Genomic DNA, 26,995 nt, shown 5'->3' with positions numbered 1-26,995 from the left:
CCTTACATATCCTTACATATACTATCCTTACATATCCTTACATATCCTATCCTTACATATCCTTACATATCCTTACATATACTATCCTTACATATCCTTACATATCCTATCCTTACATATACTATCCTTACATATCCTATCCTTACATATCCCATCCTTACATATCCCATCCTTACATATCCTATCCTTACATATACTATCCTTACATATCCTATCCTTACATATACTATCCTTACATATCCTTACATATCCCATCCTTACATATCCTATCCTTACATATCCTTACATATACTATCCTTACATATCCTTACATATCCTATCCTTACATATACTATCCTTACATATCCTTACATATCCTATCCTTACATATCCTATCCTTACATATCCTTACATATCCTATCCTTAAATATTCTTACATATCCTATCCTTACATATCCTATCCTTACATATCATATCCTTACATATCCTATCCTTACATATCCTTACATATCCCATCCTTACATATCCTATCCTTACATATCATATCCTTACATATCATATCCTTACATATCCTATCCTTACATATCCTATCCTTACATATCCTTACATATACTATCCTTACATATCCTATCCTTACATATCCTTACATATCCTATCCTTACATATCCTATCCTTACCTATCCTTACATATTCTATCCTTACATGCAGCATCTCTACTTGTCTTTCTAGGTTAATACAGTCTGCTGGCATGAACTAGATTTCACAACACATCGATCACATTCATTCTTGTGTATGCTGAGTTGCAGTCTCCCACACACACACACACACATATTATCCCCCCCACGACCGTCAACAAACCAATCACAACCTTACCTCTAACACAGGCCCCGCCCCCAGGATGATCTGCTCCACCCCACTGGCGAATCCCTTCTGGCTGAGGGCGGTCAGGTGATGAATCAGGAAGTTGGTGCTCTGGGTCTTTCCCGAGCCGCTCTCTCCAGAGATGACGATACACTGGTTCCTCCGCCGCTGTAGCATGGCGTGATAGGCCACATCCGCCACGGCGTAGATATGCGGCTCCAGGTCTCCCAGAGCGTGGTTGTCGTACATCTTGACGTACTTAGGGTTGTAGATGGGTAGGAACTGGAAGGGGTTGATGACGATGAGGATGGAGCCGACGTAGGTGTAGATCTTCTCCTGCCGGAAACGCGAGCGGAGGCTCTCCAGCAGGGCGTGCTCCGTCAGCTCAGGGAGAGCGCACAGGTCGGCCGGGTGCTCGCCCCCTGCGGGCTGGGGCAGAAAACCCCGTTCCACCATGCGGCGGCGCTCCTCTGTCACGCGGAGCCACATCTGGAGACTGCCTCCATAATGGATGGAGCCGTCCAGGTTCTTCTCTCGGAGAAGGAAGCGGTAGTCCTCCCCACTGCCCAGGCCACAGCGATTCTCTAGGGCGTTGCGGGGCCACAGCATCATCCGCTGGACTGGGCAGTCACTGGGGTTGAGGATCCACTCCTCCCCGCCGAACTCCTTCACCTCGGCTAGCACGTAGCATTTGGTACGGTCCAGGCTCAGACGCTCCAGCAGGCGCTCGATGGCCTCGGCAGCAGTGGTGCTCTTGCGGGCGCTCACGGGGCAGTAGATGGTGCCCTCGGCCAGGGAGCCCGGGTAGACACGCAGGGTGAACTCCTGGTCCTCCAGGCGCCGCCGCATGCTGCCGCTGGCCGTGTTAGCCGCCAAATTGTCGCTAGCATAGCCGCAGCCGCCATCTTGAAGACTCATCGTGGAGAAGCAGGTCCCATCAGCACTGGCTGATGCTGGGAGTTGTTCTCTGGACCGGGGGACTGACTCAGGACATTCCAGCTGAGAATATAATTAAAATAGAGAGAGTTTAGAGGAGGCAGGCAACACAATGACATAATACACGATCACGGACACAATGACATCATACACAGTCAGGGACACAATGACATCATATACGGTCAAGGACACTATGGCTTCATACAGTATTGATGAACAACATGAGGGAAGAGGAGGTTCCATGAGGGAAGAGGAGGTTCCATGAGGGAAGAGGAGGTTCCATGAGGGAAGAGATGGTTCCATGAGGGAAGAGGAGGTTCCATAAGGGAAGAGGAGGTTCCATGAGGGAAGAGGAGTTTCCATGAGGGAAGAGGAGGTTCCATGAGGGAAGAGATGGTTCCAAGAGGGAAGAGGAGGTTCCATGAGGGAAGAGGAGGTTCCATGAGGGAAGAGGGGGTTCCATGAGGGAAGAGGAGGTTCCATGAGGGAAGAGGAGGTTCCATGAGGGAAGAGGACGTTCCATGAGGGAAGAGGAGGTTCCATGAGGGAAGAGATGGTTCCATGAGGGAAGAGGAGGTTCCATGAGGGAAGAGGAGGTTCCATGAGGGAAGAGGGGGTTCCATGAGGGAAGAGGAGGTTCCATGAGGGAAGAGGACGTTCCATGAGGGAAGTGATGGTTCCATAAGGGAAGTGATGGTTCCATAAGGGAAGTGATGGTTCCATGAGGGAAGAGGAGGTTCCATGAGGGAAGAGGAGGTTCCATGAGGGAAGAGGACGTTCCATGAGGGAAGTGATGGTTCCATAAGGGAAGTGATGGTTCCATAAGGGAAGTGATGGTTCCATGAGGGAAGAGGAGGTTCCATGAGGGAAGAGGAGGTTCCATGAGGGACAAGGAGATCCAGACAGCAAAATATGTCTGTTCTAAATCATGTGACAGTGACACATGACATGTTGTGTGTCATAGTCAAAATAACTAGTATCTCGTTTTTGAAAAAGTCACAAAACAGATAGTAAAACAGATAGTAAAACCAGGTAACCAGATAACCAGATAACAAGCACAGAGGCAGTAAAAGGCGCCAGACATGTCTAAGCCACTGGGCCTGGCTTATCTGAGCCGTGGACTGGGCCTAGCTTATCTGAGCCGTGGACTGGGCCTGGCTTATCTGAGCCGTGGACTGGGCCTGGCTTATCTGAGCCGTGGACTGGGCCTGGCTTATCTGAGCCGTGGACTGGGCCTGGCTTATCTGAGCCGTGGACTGGGCCTGGCTTATCTGAGCCGTGGACTGGGCCTGGCTTATCTGAGCCGTGGACTGGGCCTGGCTTATCTGAGCCATGGACTGTGTGTGCTTATCTGAGCCATGGACTGTGTGTGCTTATCTGAGCCATGGACTGGGCCTGGCTTATCTGAGCCATGGACTGTGTGTGCTTATCTGAGCCATGGACTGGGCCTGGCTTATCTGAGCCATGGACTGGGCCTGGCTTATCTGAGCCGTGGACTGGGCCTGGCTTATCTGAGCCGTGGACTGGGCCTGGCTTATCTGAGCCGTGGACTGGGCCTGGCTTATCTGAGCCGTGGACTGGGCCTGGCTTATCTGAGCCGTGGACTGGGCCTGGCTTATCTGAGCCATGGACTGTGTGTGCTTATCTGAGCATGGACTGTGTGTGCTTATCTGAGCCATGGACTGGGCCTGGCTTATCTGAGCCATGGACTGTGTGTGCTTATCTGAGCCATGGACTGGGCCTGGCTTATCTGAGCCATGGACTGGGCCTGGCTTATCTGAGCCGTGGACTGGGCCTGGCTTATCTGAGCCGTGGACTGGGCCTGGCTTATCTGAGCCGTGGACTGGGCCTGGCTTATCTGAGCCGTGGACTGGGCCTGGCTTATCTGAGCCGTGGACTGTGTGTGCTTATCTGAGCCATGGACTGTGTGTGCTTATCTGAGCCATGGACTGGGCCTGGCTTATCTGAGCCATGGACTGTGTGTGCTTATCTGAGCCATGGACTGGGCCTGGCTTATCTGAGCCATGGACTGGGCCTGGCTTATCTGAGCCGTGGACTGGGCCTGGCTTATCTGAGCCGTGGACTGGGCCTGGCTTATCTGAGCCGTGGACTGGGCCTGGCTTATCTGAGCCGTGGACTGGGCCTGGCTTATCTGAGCCGTGGACTGGGCCTGGCTTATCTGAGCCGTGGACTGGGCCTGTCTTATTTGAGCCGTGGACTGGGCCTGGCTTATCTGAGCCGTGGACTGGGCCTGGCTTATCTGAGCCGTGGACTGGGCCTGGCTTATCTGAGCCGTGGACTGGGCCTGGCTTATCTGAGCCGTGGACTGGGCCTGGCTTATCTGAGCCGTGGACTGGGCCTGGCTTATCTGAGCCGTGGACTGGGCCTGGCTTATCTGAGCCGTGGACTGGGCCTGGCTTATCTGAGCCGTGGACTGGGCCTGGCTTATCTGAGCCGTGGACTGGGCCTGGCTTATCTGAGCCGTGGACTGGGCCTGGCTTATTTGAGCCATGGACTGGGCCTGGCTTATCTGAGCCATGGACTGGGCCTGGCTTATCTGAGCCATGGACTGTGTGTGCTTATCTGAGCCATGGACTGGGCCTGGCTTATCTGAGCCATGGACTGTGTGTGCTTATCTGAGCCATGGACTGTGTGTGCTTATCTGAGCCATGGACTGGGCCTGGCTTATCTGAGCCATGGACTGTGTGTGCTTATCTGAGCCATGGACTGGGCCTGGCTTATCTGAGCCATGGACTGGGCCTGGCTTATCTGAGCCATGGACTGTGTGTGCTTATCTGAGCCATGGACTGGGCCTGGCTTATCTGAGCCATGGACTGTGTGTGCTTATCTGAGCCATGGACTGTGTGTGCTTATCTGAGCCATGGACTGGGCCTGGCTTATCTGAGCCATGGACTGTGTGTGCTTATCTGAGCCATGGACTGGGCCTGGCTTATCTGAGCCATGGACTGGGCCTGGCTTATCTGAGCCATGGACTGGGCCTGGCTTATCTGAGCCATGGACTGGGCCTGGCTTATCTGAGCCATGGACTGTGTGTGCTAATCCTAGTGCCATGCACCTGTGCCATGATAAACAGCTGCCAGCATCCACACAGAAGTGTCTCTAATGAACACACAATGGCTTAAAGTGAAGGCAACAACTTCTCTGGTTGAAAACAGCCGACGTGGCGTCGATAAGAGTCTGATTATTTGTTTATTTGTTTCTTCTAAATTGACTACAGAGTGTAAATTGGATAGTGGTCATAAAGTCTCGTCCAAAAACAGATGTTTTCAAGGGAGCCCTGTAGAGCCGGCAATGATGGAAATGTTCTCCCATAGATTTAATACTGAGAGACGGATCAATTATAATATTAGACTGAGTGTCTTTATCTCCCATCACATCAACGTCAGTAAGACCAAGAAGCTGACTGTGGACTACAGGAAAAAGGGGGGGGAGATGAAATTAGCCAGACATTAGCCTTTAGCACTGTTAGCATAAACCTTTTCTAGCCCGATTCCTGCCCTTTCTGTTTGTTTTTCGAGTTGTTTGAGTCTGTATCTGTGGTATGTGATGCAACTAGGGGGTCTAGCTATCTAGTTGCATCACATACCACAGATACAGACTCAAACAACTAGAAAAACAACAAACAGAAAGAGCAGGAATTGGGCTAGAAAGGGTTTACGCTAACAGTGCTAAAGGCTAATGTGTTCAAATCAAATTTTCTAATCAAATTTATTGATATAGCCCTTCGTACATCATCTGATATCTCAAAGTGCTGTACAGAAACCCAGCCTAAAACCCCAAACAGCAAGCAATGCAGGTGTAGAAGCACGGTGGCTAGGAAAAACTCCCTAGAAAGGCCAATACCTAGGAAGAAACCTAGAGAGGAACCAGGCTATGTGGGGTGGCCAGTCCTCTTCTGGCTGTGCCGGGTGGAGATTATAACAGAACATGGCCAAGATGTTCAAATGTTCATAAATGACCAGCATGGTCGAATAATAATAAGGCAGAACAGTTGAAACTGGAGCAGCAGCACAGTCAGGTGGAAGTTGAAACTGGAGCAGCAGCATGGCCAGGTGGACTGGGGACAGCAAGGAGTCATCATATCAGGTAGTCCTGGGGCATGGTCCTATTAGCATGTGTTCATGCAAATAGCTAGTAGCAGCCATGTTACAACCAGGAACAGAAATGACAGAACAAACAACACAAAGGTTAACAGCTTAATGCTAAAGAGATTATCCTGAAAAAGCAACAATTATGATACAGTGTGCAGTGTGTTTCCAGGAAGTATCTTGGCTATGTATAGGTTAGGGTTACAGGTGTAGGTTTTCATTCAGTTCAGAGAAATTAGGTTGTCATTGGTGCATGGATATAGTCCTCAGGGGAGAGAGATCTGATCTGCTTTTCTTCAGAGTGGATGTCATAAGTATTAAACCTCTGACACCCACACTTGACAGCAATACAGGCCTAGAGCCAAAAGCACCACTGTGTTTTTAGGATTAGTGTCCCCTCCCTCCCCCTCCCCCTCCCCCTCCCCCTCCCCCTCCCCCTCTCTCCTTTCTTTCTCCCTAATTTCTCTCTGAGTTTGCACTGCTTGCTCCTGCAGTTGGCAGCAGGCCAGCTGCTCTCCCAGGTGTCTGTCTGTCTGTCGTGCCGTAGGTGATGCTATACGTCTGTCAGTGGTGCTGTCTGTCAGTAGTGCTGTCTGTCTGTCTGTCTGATCTAAGATGTGCTGCTGTGAATGATCTGGAGCGGTCTGTGTTTGCAGCATCACAGGTCACCTCTCATCACACAGAAGGAGAGACAGAAAGGGAGAGGGAGATGAATAGAGACAGCAAGAGAGAGGGAGATAAAGGGAGAGGGAGATGAATAGAGACAGCAAGAGAGAGAGATCAAGGGAGAGGGAGATGAATAGAGACAGCAAGAGAGAGAGGGAGATAAGGGGAGAGGGAGATGAATAGAGACGGCAAGAGAGAGGGAGATAAAGGGAGAGGGAGATGAATTTAGACAGCAAGAGAGAGGGAGATAAAGGGAGAGGGAGATGAATAGAGACAGCAAGAGAGAGAGAGATAAAGGGAGAGGGAGATGAATAGAGACAGCAAGAGAGAGGGAGATAAAGGGAGAGGGAGATGAATAGAGAGAGAGAGAGAGAGAAAGAGAGAGAGATCAAGGGAGAGAGAGATGAAGAGACAGCAAGAGAGGGAGATCAAGGGAGAGGGAGATGAATAGAGAGAGAGAGAGAGAGAGAGAGAGAGAGAGAGAGAGAGAGAGAGAGAGAGAGAGAGAGAGAGAGAGAGAGAGAGAGAGATGAATAGAGACAGCAAGAGAGAGGGAGATAAAGGGAGAGGGAGATAAAGGGAGAGGGAGATGAATAGAGACAGCAATAGAGAGAGAGATAAAGGGAGAGGGAGCTGAATAGAGACAGCAAGAGAGAGGGAGAGCGATCAAGGGAGAGAGAGATCAAGGGAGAGAGAGATGAACAGAGACAGAGAGAGAGATAGAGAGAGAGAGACAGAGAGAGAGAGCGCGAGAGAGAGAGAGAGAGAGAGAGAGAGAGCAAGGGAGAGGGAGATGAATAGAGACAGCAAGCGAGAGAGAGAGATAAGGGATATGGAGATGAATAGAGACAGCAATAGAGAGGGAGATAAAGGGAGAGAGAGATTAATAGAGACAGCAAGAGAGAGGGAGATAAAGGGAGAGAGAGATGAATAGAGACAGCAAGAGAGAGAGGGAGATAAAGGGAGAGGGAGATGAATAGAGACAGCAAGAGAGAGGGAGATAAAGGGAGAGGGAGATGAATAGAGACAGCAAGAGAGAGGGAGATAAAGGGAGAGGGAGATGAATAGAGACAGCAAGAGAGAGAGAGATAAAGGGAGAGGGAGATGAAGAGAGAGAGGGAGATAAAGGGAGAGGGAGGTGAATAGAGACATCCAAGAGAGAGGGAGATAAAGGGGAGAGGGAGATGAATATAGACAGCAAGAGAGAGGAGAGAGAGAGAGATAAAGGGATATGGAGAATGAATAGAGACAGCAAGAGAGAGAGAGAGAGATCAAGGGAGAGGGAGATGAATAGAGACAGCAAGAGGGAGAGGGAGATGAATAGAGACAGCAAGAGGGAGAAAGAGATGAACAGAGACAGCAAGAGAGAGAGAGAGAGAGAGAGAGAGAGAGAGAGAGAGAGAGAGAGAGAGAGAGAGAGAGAGAGAGAGAGAGAGAGAGAGAGAGAGAGATGATGGATAGAGACAGTAAGAGGGAGAGAGAGATCAAGGGAGAGAGAGATGAATAGAGCCAGCAAGAGAGAGAGAGATCAAGGGAGAGGGAGATGAATAGAGACAGCAAGAGGGAGAGGGAGAGGGAGATGAATAGAGACATCAAGAGAGAGAGAGAGAGATCAAGGAGAGGGAGATGAATAGAGACAGCAAGAGAGAGAGAGAGATATAAAGGGATATATGGAGATGATAGAGACAGCAAGAGAGAGGGAGAGATCAAGGGAGAGAGATGAATAGAGACAGTGGAGAGAGAGAGAGAGAGAGAGAGAGAGAGAGAGAGAGAGAGATCAAGGGAGATGAATAGAGACAGTGGGAGAGAGAGAGAGAGAGAGAGAGAGAGAGAGAGAGAGAGAGAGAGATCAAGGGAGATGAATAGAGACAGTGGAGAGAGAGAGAGAGAGAGAGAGTGAGATGAATAGAGACAGCAAGAGGGAGAGAGAGAGAGAGATCAAGGGAGAGGGAGATGAATAGAGACAGCAAGAGAGAGAGAGATAAAGGGATAGGGAGATGAATAGAGACAGCAAGAGAGGGAGAGAGAGATGAATAGAGACAGCAAGAGAGGGAGATCAAGGGAGAGGGAGATGAATAGAGACAACGAGAGAGAGAGAGAGAGATCAAGGGAGAGAGAGATGAATGGCGACAGCAAGAGAGAGAGAGAGATCAAGGGAGAGGGAGATGAATAGAGACAGCAAGAGGGAGAGGGAGATGAATAAAGACAGCGAGAGAGAGAGAGATAAAGGGAGAGGGAGATGAATAGAGACAGCAAGCAAGACAGCCTGCTGAAGACCAGAGCCCCATTCTGACAGCCTGCTGAAGACCAGAGTCCCATTCTGACAGCCTGCTGAAGACCAGAGTCCCATTGTGACAGCATGCTGAAGACCAGAGTCCCATTGTGACAGCATGCTGAAGACCAGAGTCCCATTGTGATAGCCTGCTGAAGACCAGAGCTCCATTCTGACAGCATGCTGAAGACTAGAGTCCCATTCTGACAGCCTGCTGAAGACCAGAGCCCAATTCTGAAAGCATGCTGAAGACCAGAGTCCCATTGTGATAGCCTGCTGAACACCCGAGTCCCATTCTGACAGCCTTCTGAAGACCAGAGTCCCATTCTGACAGCCTGCTGAAGACCAGAGCCCCATTCTGACAGCATGCTGAAGACCAGAGTCCCATTGTGATAGCCTGCTGAACACCCGAGTCCCATTCTGACAGCCTTCTGAAGACCAGAGTCCCATTCTGACAGCCTGCTGAAGACCAGAGTCCCATTGTGATAGCCTACTGAAGACCAGAGCTCCATTCTGACAGCATGCTGAAGACCAGAGCCCCATTCTGACAGCATGCTGAAGACCAGAGTCCCATTCTGACAGCCTGCTGAAGACCAGAGTCCCATTGTGATAGCCTGCTGAACACCAGAGCCCCATTCTGACAGCCTATGCTATGTCATGAGCCTCAGTCTACCAAGGTCAGTGACTCATTACTGGGGCTCAGTGACTCATTACTGGGGCTCAGTGACTCATTACTGGGGCTCGGTGACTAATTACTGGGGCTCAGTGACTCATTACTGGGGCTCAGTGACTCATTACTGGGGCTCAGTGACTCATTACTGGGGCTCAGTGACTCATTAATGGGGCTCAGTGACTCATTAATGGGGCTCAGTGACTCATTACTGGTGCTCAGCGACTCATTACTGGGGCTCAGTGACTCATTACTGGGGCTCAGTGACTCATTACTGGGGCTCAGTGACTCATTACTGGGGCTCGGTGACTCATTACTGGGGCTCGGTGACTCATTACTGGGGCTCGGTGACTCATTACTGGGGCGCGGTGACTCATTACTGGGGCTCGGTGACCTCATTACTGGGGCTCGGTGACTCATTACAGGGGCTCAGTGACTCATTACTGGGCGCGCAGTGACTCATTACTGGGGCTCAGTGACTCATTACTGGGGCTCAGTGACTCATTACTGGGGCTCAGTGACTCATTACTGGGGCGCGGTGACTCATTACTGGGGCGCGGTGACTCATTACTGGGGCTCAGTGACTCATTACTGGGGCTCGGTGACTCATTACTGGGGCTCGGTGACTCATTACTGGGGCGCGGTGACTCATTACTGGGGCTCAGTGACTCATTACTGGGGCTCAGTGACTCATTACTGGGGCTCAGTGACTCATTACTGGGGCTCAGTGACTCATTACTGGGGCTCAGTGACTCATTACTGGGGCTCAGTGACTCATTACTGGGGCTCAGTGACTCATTACTGGGGCTCAGTGACTCATTACTGGGGCTCAGTGACTCATTACTGGGGCTCAGTGACTCACGTCCAGTTGTCCAGAGAGAGAGAGAGAGAGAGAGAGAGAGAGAGAGAGAGAGAGAGAGAGAGAGACATACACACAGAGAGAGAGACAGAGAGAGAGAGACACACAGAGAGAGAGACACAGAGAGAGAGAGAGAGAGACACACAGAGAGAGAGACACGGAGAGAGAGAGACACAGAGAGAGAGACAGAGAGAGACACAGAGAGAGAGACACAGAGAGAGAGACACAGAGACAGAGAGACACAGAGAGAGAGACACAGAGAGAGAGAGAGAGAGAGAGAGAGAGAGAGAGAGAGAGAGACAGACAGATCTATCACTCATATCCCTGTCCCCTTCTAAGCGGTCTTCTCATTGTCCAGGTCTACATGACAATTACTCTCAAGTTTAAATTGCTAGCTTGGATGAGTATAGCGTATGTTTAGTGAGCTTATATCCTCATGGATAATGTGAGGAAAGCCCAAGTCCGCGGCTGAAAAGAGAGACAATGGGTCTCAGAGAGAACGAGAGCGATACCCGTGCAAGTTCAACCCTTACAGCAAAGCTTTGCCCTCAAAAGAAAACGGGGAGAAAATCTGTCCCCTGAACTTCTGGGTGACGAGACAACACTGATCCCAGCCAGCCACCAGAAGACGGAGTGAGACGACTCAAGTAGTAAACGGAGTAAAATATTTTTTTAAACAGACATTTAAACAGGTCAGTAGTGGTGTATCAGATTAACAAACCAAACATGACAGTACAACACACCACTCTAGCCTGGTGACTGGAGAGAGCTTCACTTCCTGTCTACTGGAGCCACAGCATGACTGGGAGGCTGGTGGGCCTTGGTAAACCAGGCAGGAGTCAACAGACCCCTCTGGGCAGAGGGCAGGGTCTAGGTTGATGGATGGACAGAAGGTCAGAGGTCAGGGTAGGGGAGCCAAGGGGGCAGAAAACCATAACTAATAACGCCTTGCTCACCGCTGTGGCCAGCTAGTTGCAGGGGCGGTTAGGCCATGCTGGCCTGGACAGGTGAGGTTGGACAGGTGGAGGTCCAACCCAAGCCGGAGGGATAGTGAAAGCTGCCCAGCGACAGTGACCTTGTCAAGGAGATTGGATCAGAGCACTTACATCTGTGCAGGTTCCTACAGAGCTTCAGCCTACTACAATGACCTCACTGCCAACCAACACAAGAGTCAGGGAGAGGGGAGAGAGAGAGAGAGAGAGAGAGAGAGAGAGAGAGGAGAGAGAGAGAGAGAGAGAGAGAGAGAGAGAAAGAGAGAGAGAGAGAAAGAGAGGGGTGACAATAACTGGAGGGAGAGAAAGAGAGAGAGAGGTGACAATAACTGGAGAGAGAGAGAGAGAGAGAGGTGACATAACTGGAGAGAGAGAGAGAGAGGTGACAATAACTGGAGAGAGAGAGAGAGAGAGAGAGAGAGAGAGAGAGAGAGAGAGAGAGAGGTGACAATAACTGGAGAGAGAGAGAGAGAGCGAGAGAGAGAGGTGACAGAACTGGAGGGAGAGAAAGAGAGAGGTGATAATGACTGGAGAGAGAGAGAGAGAGAGAGAGGTGATAATAACTGGAGAGAGAGAGAGCGAGAGAGAGAGAGAGAGAGAGAGAGTGAGAGAGAGAGAGAGGTGACAAAAACTGGAGAGAGAGAGAGAGAGAGAGAGAGAGAGAGAGAGAGAGAGAGAGAGAGAGAGAGAGAGAGAGAGAGAGAGAGAGAGAGGTGACAAGAACTGGAGGGAGAGAAAGAGAGAGAGGTGACAATAACTGGAGGGAGAGAAAGAGAGAGAGAGGTGACAATAACTGGAGAGAGAGAGAGAGAGAGAGAGAGAGAGGTGACAAGAACTGGAGGGAGAGAAAGAGAGAGAGGTGACAATAACTGGAGAGAGAGAGAGAGAGAGGTGACAATAACTGGAGAGAGAGAGAGAGAGAGAGAGAGAGAGAGAGAGAGAGAGGGAGAGAGAGAGGGAGAGAGAGAAAGAGAGAGAGAGAGGGAGAGAGAGAGAGAGAGAGAAAGAGAGAGAGGTGACAAAAACTGGAGAGGGAGAGAGAGAGAGAGGTGACAATAACTGGAGAGAGAGAGAGAGAAAGAGAGAAAGAGGTGAAAAAAACTGGAGAGAGAGAGAGAAAGAGAGGTGACAATAACTGGAGAGCGAGAGAGAAGAGAGAGGCAGAGAGCGCGAGATAGGGAGGGGTTACAGATTTTTCTGAGATTCCGTTACCAATTTGCTAACAGAATTTCGAGTTTTCATCAGTTAATAATTCATAAACCAAATAGATATCAGTAAAAACACTATAACTACACTGAACATAAATAGAAACGCAACATGTAAAGTGTTGGTCCCATGTTTCATGAACTGAAATAAAGGATCCCAGCTTATTTCTCTCACATTTTGTGCGCACATTTTGTTGACATCCCTGTTAGTGAGCATTTCTCCTTTGCCAAGATTATCAATCAACCTGACAGGTGTGGCATATCAAGAAGCTGATTAAACAGCATGATCATTACACAGGTGCACCTTGTGCTGGGGACAATAAAATGCCACTCTAAAATGAGCAGTTAAGTCACACAACACAATGCCACAGATGTCTCAAATTTGGAGGGAGCGTTCAATTGGCGAGCTGTTTGCTGATGTCAACTAATTGAACAGACTGCCCCACAGCGTAGGAGTCATTCAGAATGCTGACTGCAGGAATGTCCACCAGAGCTGTATCCAGAGAACTGAATGTTAATTTCTCTACCATAAGCCGCCTCCAATGTTCTACAATAAGCCGCCTCACAACCGCAGACCACGTGTAACCACGCCAGCCCAGGACCTCGACATCCAGCTTCTTCACCTGCGGGATCGTCTGAGACCAGCCACATGAACAGTTGATGCAACTGTGGTTTTGCACAACCAAAGAATTTCTGCACAAACTGTCTCAGGGAAGCTCATCGGTGTGCTCGTCATCCTCACCAGGGTCTTGACCTGACTGCAGTCCGGTGTCGTAACCAACTTCAATGGGAAAATGCTCACCTTTGATGGCCACTGGCACGCTGGAGAAGTGTGATCTTCACAGATAAAACCCGGTTTCAACTGTACAGGACAGATGGCAGACAGCGTGTATGGTGTCGTGTGGGCGAGTGGTTTGCTGATGTCAACGTTGTGAACATTGTGCTCCATGGTGGAGGTGGGGTTATGGTACGGACAGGCATAAGCTACAGACAACTGACATAATTGCATTTTATCAATGGCAATTTGAATGCACAGAGATGCCGTGATGAGATCCTGAGGCCCATTGTCGTGCCATTCATCCACCACAATCACCTCATCTTTCAGCATGATAATGCACGGCCCCATGTCACAAAGATCTGTGCACAATTCCTGGAAGCTGAACATTTCTCCATTCTTCCATGGTCTGCATACTCACCAGACATGTCACCATTGAGAATGTTTGGGATGTGCTGGATCGACAAGTACGACAGCGTGTTCCAAGTATTAACTTCACAAAGCCATTGAAGAGGAGTGGGACAACATTCCACAGGCCACAATCAACAGCCTGATCAACTCTAAGGAGATGTGTATCAATATCCAGCAACTCCGCACAGCCATTGAAGAGGAGTGGGACAACATTCCACAGGCCACAATCAACAGCCTGATCAACTCTAAGGAGATGTGTATCAATATCCAGCAACTCCGCACAGCCATTGAAGAGGAGTGGGACAACATTCCACAGGCCACAATCAACAACCTGATCAACTCTATGCAAAATAGTTGTGTAGCGCTGAATGAGGCAAATGGTCACACCAGATACTGACTGGTTCTCTGATCCACACCCCTTACCCTTATCTTTTGAAGGTATCTGTGACCAACAGATGCATATCTGTATTTCCCTGTCATGTACAATCCATAGATTAGGACCAAATGAATATATTTAAATTGACTGATTTCCTTACATGAACTGTACCTGTGATATAAAGCATGTTGTGTTCATATTTGTGTTCAGTGTATAAATCATTCATAAGTCAAATAGATATGAGTAAAAACAAGATAACTAATTGGTTTTTATTTCTGTGAACCTTTGTTATCCTCCCTCACGACAGGGAGAAATGTGAAAATATCTTCAAGGTTTTTTGGCAACAGAATTTTCTGAAGTCACAGGCCAATGTTTCTTCAACTTAAACAAGGCAAATTATTTCTCAAAAAACGAAATCTAAGTGATGATATTAGTTGGCAGGGGTCTTTTTTATTTTACCTTTATTTAACCAGGCAAGTCAGTTAAGAACAAATTCTTATTTTCAATGACGGCCTAGGAACAGTGGGTTAACTGCCTGTTCAGGGGCAGAACGACAGATTTGTACCATGTCAGCTCGGGGGTTTGAACTTGCAACCTTCCAGTTACTAGTCCAACGCTCTACCACTAGGCTACCCTGCCGCCCCTTTAGTTCAACATGGTTGTGTTTTGATATATTTCAAATACCTTTTCAGACTTTGTCCGCTAGACGTTTTCTAAGACCCCTTTCCCATGTGTTTGGCCAGAAATCAAATCCTTTACTTCTTCCTGATGTTCACCATTTTAAAACATGGTAAAACGTATATATATATATATATATATATATATGCCTTAGTTTCAACAACAATAAAACTATAGACTCTTAGCTTTTATTTGACACCAGATTTGGTACTCATGGGGCCTTTTAAATAGGAATGACAGAAGCCATTATCTGAGGTTCAGGTCACCACTACTGTAGAGGTCGCAGCGGTTCTGTCGCTGTCGCTCAGTTGCTGCTTTCACAAAAACACTGTTCTTTCAAGAACTATACCGTGAAGTACATAGGACAGAACATGGTGTACGTGTGTGTGTGTGTGTGTGTGTGTGTGTGTGTGTGTGTGTGTGTGTGTGTGTGTGTGTGTGTGTGTGTGTGTGTGTGTGTGTGTGTGTGTGTGTGTGTGTGTGCTTGAGTGAGAGAGAGACAGAAAGAGAGAGAGACAGAAAGAGAGAGAGACAGAAAGAGAGAGAGACAGAAAGAGAGAAAACAGAAGAGAAAAGAGAGACTGAGGGAGATCGGAATCCACAACCACATAGGCTGTTACCAGAAAGTCTGGCCAAAGGTCCCAGATTTCAACCAACCAGCAACTGAAACCCAGTCATCCTACATGCTTCTGTCTCTCCCTCAGTAAAGTCAGCAAACAGACCCTTCAGTTTGTGTTCTCATCCATACAACGGAAATAAACACCCAACCTCTGCATTCAAGTACAGCCTCACACGTATGCTTGTTTTGAGAGACAAAACACCATTGGCGAGATAGTAGCTCAAACAATGAAATGGGCTACTTCTGCTTTTAGTGCAATACAGTAGTAACAATATACAATACAGTAGTAATAATATACAATACAGTAGTAATAATATACAATACAGTAGTAATAATATACAATACAGTAGTAATAATATACAATACAGTAGTAATAATATACAATACAGTAGTAATAATATACAATACAGTAGTAATAATATACAATACAGTAGTAATAATATACAATACAGTAGTAATAATATACAATACAGTAGTAATAATATACAATACAGTAGTAATAATATACAATACAGTAGTAATAATATACAATACAGTAGTAATAATATACAATACAGTAGTAATAATATACAATACAGTAGTAATAATATACAATACAGTAGTAATAATATACAATACAGTAGTAATAATATACAATACAGTAGTAAGTTTGACATTAGAATTTCATTATTGAAATGTTTGAGTAAAATCCCTCACCATGGAACACCCCCCCCCCCCCCCCCCCCCACACACACACACACACACACACATACATACACACACACACACACATACATACACACACACACAGACACACACTTCAGTAAGCTTTACCTATTCTCACACACACTAGTAAAAATAAAAAGCAGCTTGTTCTGACTACACACAGACTTCTGACATCCTGTTCTGTCCTCTTTCTCCAACCCAAACGTTTCACTCCCCTTTCAAACCAAATGTTCAAGGAAGAGCTAAGTCCTACAGCCAAACTGCTGCTCTTCCGAGTGAGCTCATACTTATCGAGACGAATCAACGCGACGATGCGATAGGCCCGGGATGGACAGTTTCAGCTCCACTTACCATTTGACCTGCAGGGTAACACAAAAGGATGAGCCAGTCAGAGGCTCCCTGCAGTTACAACAACTAAAAGTCATTCAGTGTAGGAGTCATTCAGCGTAGGAGTCAATTAGCGTAGGAGTCATTCAGCGTAGGAGTCAATCAGAGTATGAGTCAATCAGAGTAGGAGTCAATCAGAGTAGGAGTCAATCAGAGTAGGAGTCATTCAGCGTAGGAGTCAATCAGAGTAGGAGTCATTCAGCGTAGGAGTCATTCAGCGTAGGAGTCATTCAGCGTAGGAGTCATTCAGCGTAGGAGTCATTCAGAGTAAGAGTCAGAGTAAGAGTCATTCAGCGTAGGAGTCATTCAGAGTAAGAGTCATTCAGCGTAGGAGTCATTCAGCGTAGGAGTCATTCAGCGTAGGAGTCATTCAGCGTAGGAGTCATTCAGTGTAGGAGTCATTCAGCGTAGGAGTCATTCAGAGTAGGAGTCATTCAGCGTAGGAGTCATTCAGAGTAAGAGTGTATGTGCACATTCATGTCCTCATCTCGTCTGCTGATATCCAAACAGAGGATTCAGTAGCCAATCTTGTTCAGTTCAGAATGTCATTCAGTAGCCAATCTTGTTCAGTTCAGAATGTCATTCAGTAGCCAATCTTGTTCAGTTCAGAATGTCATTCAGTAGCCAATCTTGTTCAGTTCAGAATGTCATTCAGTAGCCAATCTTGTTTAGTTCAAAATGTCATTCAGTAGCCAATCTTGTTCAGTTCAGAATGTCATTCAGTAGCCAATCTTGTTTAGTTCAAAATGTCATTCAGTAGCCAATCCTGTTCAGTTCAGAATGTCATTCAGTAGCCAATCTTGTTTAGTTCAAAATGTCATTCAGTAGCCAATCCTGTTCAGTTCAGAATGTCATTCAGTAGCCAATCTTGTTTAGTTCAGAATGTCATTCAGTAGCCAATCTTGTTCAGTTCAGAATGTCATTCAGTAGCCAATCTTGTAGAGATCCGCAGAGCTTGAAAGAAACACTCAGCTCTCATCCAATGGAGATGCTTCTTCTTCTTCCAGAAACACAGATTGTGCACAAATCAGAGATGACTTTAAATAACAGAGATCCTCAACACGGGTCAAAATCTTCTCAAAAATCAGAACGCCATGAGGACATACACAGACACGCAGCCTTTCCCCCACCTCCCTCCTTCACTGCTGCCCTCCTTTTCTCTCTCTGGCTCTATCTCGCTCTCCCTCAATCCTCTGTCCCAGGCAATGACAGGGAAGTGAGAATTTGTGTGTGGGGTTTGGCAGCTGAGCTGGAGGAAAAGGAGGTAGAGAGGAGAGGAGAGGGGGAGGAGAAGAGAAGAGAAGAGAAGAGAGGAGAGGCGGAGGAAAGGCGGAGGAGAGGGGGAGGGGAGGAGAGGGGGAGAGGAGGAGAGGAGAGGCAGAGGAAAGGGGGAGGAGAGGAGAGGAGAGGAGAGGCGGAGGAAAGGCGGAGGAGAGGGGGAGGAGAGGAGAGGAGAAGAGAGGCGGAGGAGAGTGGGAGGAGAGGAGAGGAGAGGGGGAGGAGAAGAGAAGAGAGGAGAGGCGGAGGAGAGGAGAGGAGAGGAGAGGGGAGGAGAAGAGAAGAGAAGAGAGGAGAGGGGAGGGGAGGAGAGGCGAGGAGAGGAGAGGGGGAGGAGAGGAGAGGAGGAGGAGAGGAGAGGAGAGGGGAGGGGGAGGAGAGGAGAGGGGGAGGAGAGGAGAGGAAAGGGGGAGGAGAGGAGAGGGGAGGAGAGGGGGAGGAGAGGAGAGGGGGAGGAGAGGAGAGGAGGAGGAGAGGGGGAGGAGATGAGAGGAGAGGGGGAGGAGAGGAGAGGAGAGGAGAGGGGGAGGAGAGGAGAGGGGGAGAGGGGGAGGAGAGGGAGGGGGAGAGGGGGAGGAGAGGAAGGGGAGGAGAGGAGAGGAGAGGAGAGGGGGAGGAAGAGGAGAGGGGGAGGGGGAGGAGAGGGGGAGGAGAGGAGAGGGGGAGGAGAGGGGAGGGAGGAGAGGAGAGGAGGAGGAGAGGAGAGGAGAGGAGAGGGGGAGGAGGAGGAGAGGGGAGGAGAGGAGAGGAAAGGGGAGGAGAGGGGGAGGAGAGAGAGGAGGGGGAGGAGAGGAGAGGGGGAGGAGAGGAGGAGAGCGAGGAGAGGAGAGGGGGAGGAGAGGAGAGGAGAGGAGAGGGGGAGGAGAGGAGGGAGAGGAGAGGAGAGGGGGAGGAGAGGAGAGGGGGAGGAGAGCAGAGGAGAGGGGGAGGAGAGGAGGGGAGGGGTGCGGAGAGGAGAGGAGAGGAGAGGGGGAGGGGAGGAGAGGAGAGAGGAGAGGAGAGGGGAGGAGAGGAGAGGAGGAGGAGAGGAGAGGAGAGGAGAGGAGAGGAGAGGAGAGGAGAGGAGAGGAGAGGAGAGGAGAGGAGAGGAGAGGAGAGGGGGAGGAGGAGGAGAGGAGAGGAGAGGAGAGGAGGAGGAGAGGAGAGGAGAGGAGAGGAGAGGAGAGGAGAGGAGAGGAGAGGAGAGGAGAGGAGAGGAGAGGAAAGGAAAGGGGGAGGAGAGGAGAGGAGAGAGAGGAGAGGAGAGGAGAGGAGAGGAGAGGAGAGGAGAGGAGGAGAGGAGAGGAGAGGAGGAGGAGAGGAAAGGGGGAGGAGAGGAGAGGAGAGGAGAGGAGAGGAGAGGAGAGGAGAGGAGAGGAGAGGAGAGGAGAGGAGAGGAAAGGGGGAGGAGAGGGGGAGGAGAGGAGAGGAGGAGGAGAGGGGAGGAGAGGAGAGGAGAGGAGAGGAGGAGAGGAAAGGGGGAGGAGAGGGGGAGGAGAGGAGAGGAGGAGGAGAGGGGGAGGAGAGGAGGAGAGGAAGAGAGGAGGAGAGGAAAGGGGGAGGAGAGGAGAGGAGAGGAAAGGAAAGGGGGAGGAGAGGGGGGGGAGAGGAGAGAGAGGAGAGGAGAGGAGAGGAGAGGAGAGGAGAGGAGAGGAGAGGAGAGGAGAGGAGAGGAAAGGTGGAGGAGAGGGGGAGGATAGGAGAGAAATGAAAGGGGGAGGAGAGGAGAGGGGAGGAGAGGAGAGGAGAGGAGAGGAGAGGAGAGGAGAGGACAGGAGAGGAGAGGAGAGGAGAGGAGAGGAGAGGAGAGGAGAGGAGAGGAGAGGAGAGGAGAGGAGAGGAGAGGAGAGGAGAGGAGAGGAAGGCAGAGGAGAGGGGGAGGATAGGAGAGGAAAGCGGGAGGAGAGGAGAGGAAAGGAAAGGGAGAGGAGAGGAGAGGAGGAGAGGAGAGGGGGAGGAGAGGAGAGGGAGATCTGTTGTTTCCTGAAATCTGATCGCAGCCAGAGAGGGAGGGAGACAGTGTGGTGGGACGAGGAGGAAAGAGAGACGGGAAAGAAGGAAATTGTGTCCGTTTGAGAATGTGTGTGTTTGAACGTCTGGCACATGTGTGTGTGTTGCCGTCTGCATATATGTGTTCGCAGGAGTAAAAAAATGTATGCACACGTATGTGTTTGTGTGTATGTGCGTGCATGCATGTGCGCTCGTGTGTGTCTGTACACACCCCCCACATCCCAGCTGGTGGATAGATCCGGGGAGTGAGTGAGTGACAGAGACAAGGTGCAGAGCAACACAGCAGCCTTCCCCTGGTCTGCTAACACACTCTCCAGTAGAGATGATCAACCTGGTCTGGTAACACACTCTACAGGAGAGATGATCAACCTGGTCTGGTAACACACTCTACAGGAGAGATGATCAACCTGGTCTGGTAACACACTCTCCAGTAGAGATGATCAACCTGGTCTGGTCTGGTCTGCTAACACACTCTACAGTAGAGATGATCAACCTGGTCTGGTAACACACTCTCCAGGAGAGATGATCAACCTGGTCTGGTAACACACTCTACAGGAGAGATGATCAACATGGTCTGGTAACACACTCTCCAGTAGAGATGATCAACCTGGTCTGGTAACACACTCTCCAGTAGAGATGATCAACCTGGTCTGGTAACACACTCTCCAGTAGAGATGATCAACCTGGTCTGGTAACACACTCTCCAGTAGAGATGATCATCCTGGTCTGGTCTGGTAACACACTCTCCAGTAGAGATGATCACCCTGGTCTGGTCTGGTAACACACTCTACAGTAGAGATGATCACCCTGGTCTGGTCTGGTAACACACTCTCCAGTAGAGATGATCAGCCTGGTCTGGTCTGGTAACACACTCTCCAGTAGAGATGATCACCCTGGTCTGGTAACACACTCTCCAGTAGAGATGATCACCCTGGTCTGGTAACACACTCTCCAGTAGAGATGATCACCCTGGTCTGGTAACACACTCTCCAGTAGAGATGATCATCCTGGTCTGGTCTGGTAACACACTCTCCAGTAGAGATGATCACCCTGGTCTGGTCTGGTAACACACTCTACAGTAGAGATGATCACCCTGGTCTGGTCTGGTAACACACTCTCCAGTAGAGATGATCAGCCTGGTCTGGTCTGGTAACACACTCTCCAGTAGAGATGATCACCCTGGTCTGGTAACACACTCTCCAGTAGAGATGATCACCCTGGTCTGGTAACACACTCTCCAGTAGAGATGATCACCCTGGTCTGGTCTGGTAACACACTCTACATTAGAGATGATCCGCCTAGTCTGCTAACACACTCTCCAGTAGAGATTGATCACCATGGTCTGGGCTGCTCTCTGGCTGGCATGGGCCACTTCACAGCTCCACTATGAGTAGCATGATCCTCCACCTAAACGCCCCCTCCCTCTGCTCCACCCAAACACTCCCTCCCTCTCTCTCCACCTAAACACTCCCTCTCTCTCTGCTCCACCTAAACACTCCCTCTCTCTCTGCTCCACCTAAACACTCCCTCTCTCTCTGCTCCACCTAAACACTCCCTCCCTCTCTCTCTCTCCACCTAAACACTCCCTCCCTCTCTCTCCACCTAAACACTCCCTCCCTCTCTCTCCACCTAAACACTCCCTCTCTCTCCACCTAAACACTCCCTCTCTCTCTGCTACACCTAAACACTCCCCTCTCTCTCTGCTACACCTAAACACTCCCTCCTTCTCCACCTAAACACTCCCCCCTCTCTCTCCACCTAAACATGCCCCCCCCCTCTCTCCACCTAAATATGCCCCCCCCACCGCTCCACCTAAACACTTCCCCCCTCTCTCCACCTAAACACTCCCTCCCTGTCTCTCTCCACCTAAACACTCCCTCCCTCCCTCTCTCTCTCCACCTAAACACTCCCCCCCTCTCTCTCTCCACCTAAACACTCCCTCTCTCTCTGCTCCACCTAAACACTCCCTCTCTCTCTGCTCCACCTAAACACTCCCTCCCTCTCTCTCCACCTAAACACTCCCTCCCTCTCTCTCTCTCCACCTAAACACTCCCTCCCTCTCTCTCCACCTAAACACTCCCTCCCTCTCTCTCCACCTAAACACTCCCTCTCTCTCTGCTACACCTAAACACTCCCTCTCTCTCTCTGCTACACCTAAACACTCCCTCCTTCTCCACCTAAACACTCCCCCCTCTCTCTCCACCTAAACATGCCCCCCCCCCTCTCTCACCTAAACATGCCCCCCCCCCGCTCCACCTAAACACTTCCCCCCTCTCTCCACCTAAACACTCCCTCCCTGTCTCTCTCCACCTAAACACTCCCTCCCTCCCTCTCTCTCTCCACCTAAACACTCCCCCCCTCTCTCTCTCCACCTAAACACTCCCCCCTCTCTCTCTCCACCTAAACACTCCCCCCCTCTCTCCACCTAAACACTTCCCCCCTCTCTCTCTCCACCTAAACACTCCCTCCATCTCTCTCTCCACCTAAACACTCCCCACCCTCTCTCTCCACCTAAACACTCCCTCCCCCTCTCTCTCCACATAAACACTTCCTCCCTCTCCACTTAAACACTCCCCCCTCTCTCTCTCCACCTAAACACTCCCCCCTCTCTCTCTCCACCTAAACACTCCCTCTCTCTGCTCCACCTAAACACTCCCTCCCTCTCTCTCCACCTAAACACTCCCCCCATCTCTCTCCACCTAAACACGCATATCCTCTCAACCACACGACCCACACCACCACGTCTTAACGGAGTGACTGCATTAGAGAAAGCCCACAGTGGGGTATTGCATCGATTTAAGCCCCTCTCCTCCCAGTATCAGACACAGTCTCTAAGGCTCTCTCTCTCTATCTAAGGCCCCCCATAGAAGCTCTCTCTCTCTTTCTCTCTCTCTCTAAGGCCCCCCCATTGAAGCTCTCTTTCTCTTTCTAAGGCCCCCCATAGAAGCTCTCTTTCTCTCTCTAAGGCACCCCATAGAAGCTCTCTCTCTCTTTCTCTCTCTAAGGCACCCCATAGAAGCTCTCTCTCTCTTTCTAAGGCACCCCATAGAAGCTCTCTTTCTCTCTCTAAGGCACCCCATAGAAGCTCTCTCTCTCTTTCTCTCTCTAAGGCACCCCATAGAAGCTCTTTCTCTATCTAAGGCACCCCATAGAAGCTCTCTTTCTCTCTCTAAGGCCCCCCATAGAAGCTCTCTCTCTTTCTCTCTCTAAGGCCCCCCATAGAAGCTCTCTTTCTCCTTCTCTCTCTAAGGCCACCCCATAGAAGCTCTCTCTCTCTCTCTTTATAAGGCACCCCATAGAAGCTCTCTCTCTCTATCTAAGGAACCCAATAGAAGCTTACTCTCTCTTTCTCTCTGATAGGCACCCCATAGAAGCTCTCCCCCTCTATCTAAGGCCCCCCCATAGAAGCTCTCTCTCTCTTTCTCTATCTAAGGCACCCTATAGAAGCTCTCTCTCTCTTTCTCTATATAAGGCACCCCATAGAAGCTCTCTCTCTCTATCTAAGGCACCCCATAGAAGCTCACTCTCTCTTTCTCTCTCTAAGGCACCCCATAGAAGCTCACTCTCTCTTTCTCTCTCTAAGGCACCCCATAGAAGCTCTCTCTCTCTTTCTCTATCTAAGGCACCCCATAGAAGCTCTCTTTCTCTCTCTAAGGCCCCCCATAGAAGCTCTCTCTCTCTCTCTCTAAGGCCCCCCATAGAAGCTCTCTCTCTTTCTCTATCTAAGACCCCCCATAGAAGCTCTCTCTCTCTTTCTCTCTCTAAGGCACCCCATAGAAGCTCTCTCTCTCTATCTAAGGCACCCCATAGAAGCTCTCTCTCTCTTTCTCCATCTAAGGCACCCCATAGAAGCTCTCTCTCTCTATCTATCTCTTTCTCGTGCTCCTAGACCTTAGTGCTGCTTTTGATACCATCGATCACCACATTCTTTTGGAGAGATTGGAAACCCAAATTGGTCTACACGGACATGTTCTGGCCTGGTTTAGATCTTATCTGTCGGAAAGATATCAGTTTGTTCCTGTGAATGGTTTGTCCTCTGACAAATCAACTGTAAATTTCGGTGTTCCTCAAGGTTCCGTTTTAGGACCACTATTATTGTCACTATATATTTTACCTCTTGGGGATGTTATTCGAAAACATAATGTAAACTTTCACTGCTATGCGGATGACACACAGCTGTACATTTCAATGAAACATGGTGAAGCCCCAAAATTGCCCTCGCTAGAAGCATGTGTTTCAGACATAAGGAAGTGGATGGCTGCAAACTTTCTACTATTAAACTCTGACAAAACAGAGATGCTTGATCTAGGTCCCAAGAAACAAAGAGATCTTCTGTTGAATCTGACAATTAATCTTAATGGTTGTACAGTCGTCTCAAATAAAACTGTGAAGGACCTCGGCGTTACTCTGGACCCTGATCTCTCTTTTGAAGAACATATCAAGACCATTTCAAGGACAGCTTTTTTCCATCTACGTAACATTGCAAAAATCAGAAACTTTCTGTCCAAAAATGATGCAGAAAAACTTAGCCATGCTTTTGTCACTTCTAGGTTAGACTACTGCAATGCTCTATTTTCCGGCTACCCGGATAAAGCACTAAATAAACTTCAGTTAGTGCTAAATACGGCTGCTAGAATCCTGACTAGAACCAAAAAATTTGATCATATTACTCCAGTGCTAGCCTCTCTACACTGGCTTCCTGTCAAAGCAAGGGCTGATTTCAAGGTTTTACTGCTAACCTACAAAGCATTACATGGGCTTGCTCCTACCTATCTCTCTGATTTGGTCCTGCCGTACATACCTACACGTACGCTACGGTCACAAGACGCAGGCCTCCTAATTGTCCCTAGAATTTCTAAGCAAACAGCTGGAAGCAGGGCTTTCTCCTATAGAGCTCCATTTTTATGGAACGGTCTGCCTACCCATGTTAGAGACGCAAACTCGGTCTCAACCTTTAAGTCTTTACTGAAGACTCATCTCTTCAGTGGGTCATATGATTGAGTGTAGTCTGGCCCAGGAGTGGGAAGGTGAACGGAAAGGCTCTGGAGCAACGAACCGCCCTTGCTGTCTCTGCCTGGCCGGTTCACCTGCCGCCTCTACACTCTAACCACTAGGCTACCCTGCCTCCTCTACACTCTAACCACTAGGCTACCTGCCGCCTCTACACTCTAACCACTAGGCTACCTGCCACCTCTACACTCTAACCACTAGGCTACCTGCCACCTCTACACTCTAACCACTAGGCTACCTGCCGCCCCTACACTCTAACCACTAGGCTACCCTGCCACCTCTACACTCTAACCACTAGGCTACCTGCCACCTCTACACTCTAACCACTAGCCTACCTGCCGCCCCTACACTCTAACCACTAGGCTACCTGCCACCTCTACACTCTAACCACTAGCCTACCTGCCGCCTCTACACTCTAACCACTAGGCTACCTGCCACCTCTACACTCTAACCACTAGCCTACCTGCCGCCTCTACACTCTAACCACTAGGCTACCCTGCCACCTCTACACTCTAACCACTAGCCTACCTGCCGCCTCTACACTCTAACCACTAGGCTCCCTGCCGCCTCTACACTCTAACCACTAGGCCACCCTGCCGCCTCTACACTCTAACCACTAGGCTACCCTGCCACCTCTACACTCTAACCACTAGCCTACCTGCCGCCTCTACACTCTAACCACTAGGCTCCCTGCCGCCTCTACACTCTAACCACTAGGCTACCTGCCTCCTCTACACTCTAACCACTAGGCTACCCTGCCGCCTCTACACTCTAACCACTAGGCTACCCTGCCACCTCTACACTCTAACCACTAGGCTACCTGCCGCCTCTACACTCTAACCACTAGGCTACCTGCCGCCTCTACACTCTAACCACTAGGCTACCTGCCGCCTCTACACTCTAACCACTAGGCTACCTGCCGCCTCTACACTCTAACCACTAGGCTACCTGCCGCCTCTACACTCTAACCACTAGGCTACCTGCCGCCTCTACACTCTAACCACCAGGCTACCTGCCGCCTCTACACTCTAACCACCAGGCTACCTGCCACCTCTACACTCTAACCACTAGCCTACCTGCCGCCTCTACACTCTAACCACTAGGCTCCCTGCCACCTCTACACTCTAACCACTAGGCTACCCTGCCACCTCTACACTCTAACCACTAGGCTACCTGCCTCCTCTACACTCTAACCACTAGGCTACCCTGCCGCCTCTACACTCTAACCACTAGGCTACCCTGCCACCTCTACACTCTAACCACTAGCCTACCTGCCGCCTCTACACTCTAACCACTAGGCTACCCTGCCACCTCTACACTCTAACCACTAGCCTACCTGCCGCCTCTACACTCTAACCACTAGGCTCCCTGCCACCTCTACACTCTAACCACTAGGCTCCCTGCCACCTCTACACTCTAACCACTAGGCTCCCTGCCACCTCTACCATCAAGTTTCATCTTTTTTGTTTGCGAATAGCCTAAATAAAAACATTGTATAATAATAATGCGAGAGAACAAACAATTAATTGCAAGATTAGTCTATCGAACAGGAGTTTAGCTATTGTAATTTTTTATTGTTTTTTTAAATTTATTTTTAAATTTTTATGTTGCCTATATTCAAATCCAGATGAATCTTATTGGAAAGACCGACCCAGATTCATCTGGATTTGAATATAGGCAACATAAAAAAATGTTTAAAAAAAATATATATCAAAAAATTTACAATTTCACCAGCGGGCCATTTCACCAGCGGGCCATTTCACCAGCGGGCCATTTCACCAGCGGGTCATTTCACCAGCGGGCCATTTCACCATCGGGCCATTTCACCAGCGGGCCATTTCACCAGCGGGCCATTTCACCAGCGGGCCATTACACCAGCGGGCCATTTCACCAGCGGGCCATTTCACCAGCGGGCCATTTCACCAGAGGGCCATTTCACCTGCGGGCCATTTCACCAGCGGGCCATTTCACCAGCGGAAAAAGAAAGAAAATAACGAACTACTGTTCAATTCTTAACAGGGATTTACTTACAGAGATTGTTTGTGACATTTGTACCAATTTAAATAAGAATAACTCCATAAAAGACTAAGCAGCACATCTCGACCCCTCCGCCCCGCCCGCCCGCGCACAAAAACAAACGATACCACAGTACATTAATGATGTTTGGACAGGTCGATGGGACGATGTGTCATTCCAAACATCGTCCAACCCTACTCAC

General features: G+C 49.5%; 1 protein-coding gene across 4 annotated transcripts in view; it reads right to left on the bottom strand.

The window, feature by feature from the left end:
- LOC109898287 (unconventional myosin-IXAa-like) overlaps window positions 1-26,995 on the bottom strand; it is a 274,482-nt gene that overhangs the window by 197,867 nt on the left and 49,620 nt on the right. For all 4 annotated transcript variants that reach the window (XM_031833015.1, XM_031833013.1, XM_031833014.1 and 1 more), the window contains exon 2: window positions 853-1,839. In XM_031833015.1, the coding sequence (XP_031688875.1) occupies window positions 853-1,758 (906 nt within the window). In that variant the 5' untranslated portion in view covers window positions 1,759-1,839. The remainder of the gene's footprint in view (window positions 1-852; window positions 1,840-26,995) is intronic.

Source organism: Oncorhynchus kisutch, linkage group LG10 (assembly GCF_002021735.2).
Source record: "Oncorhynchus kisutch isolate 150728-3 linkage group LG10, Okis_V2, whole genome shotgun sequence".
Lineage (NCBI taxonomy): Eukaryota > Metazoa > Chordata > Actinopteri > Salmoniformes > Salmonidae > Oncorhynchus > Oncorhynchus kisutch.
This window is presented reverse-complemented; position numbering and strand designations above follow the sequence as displayed.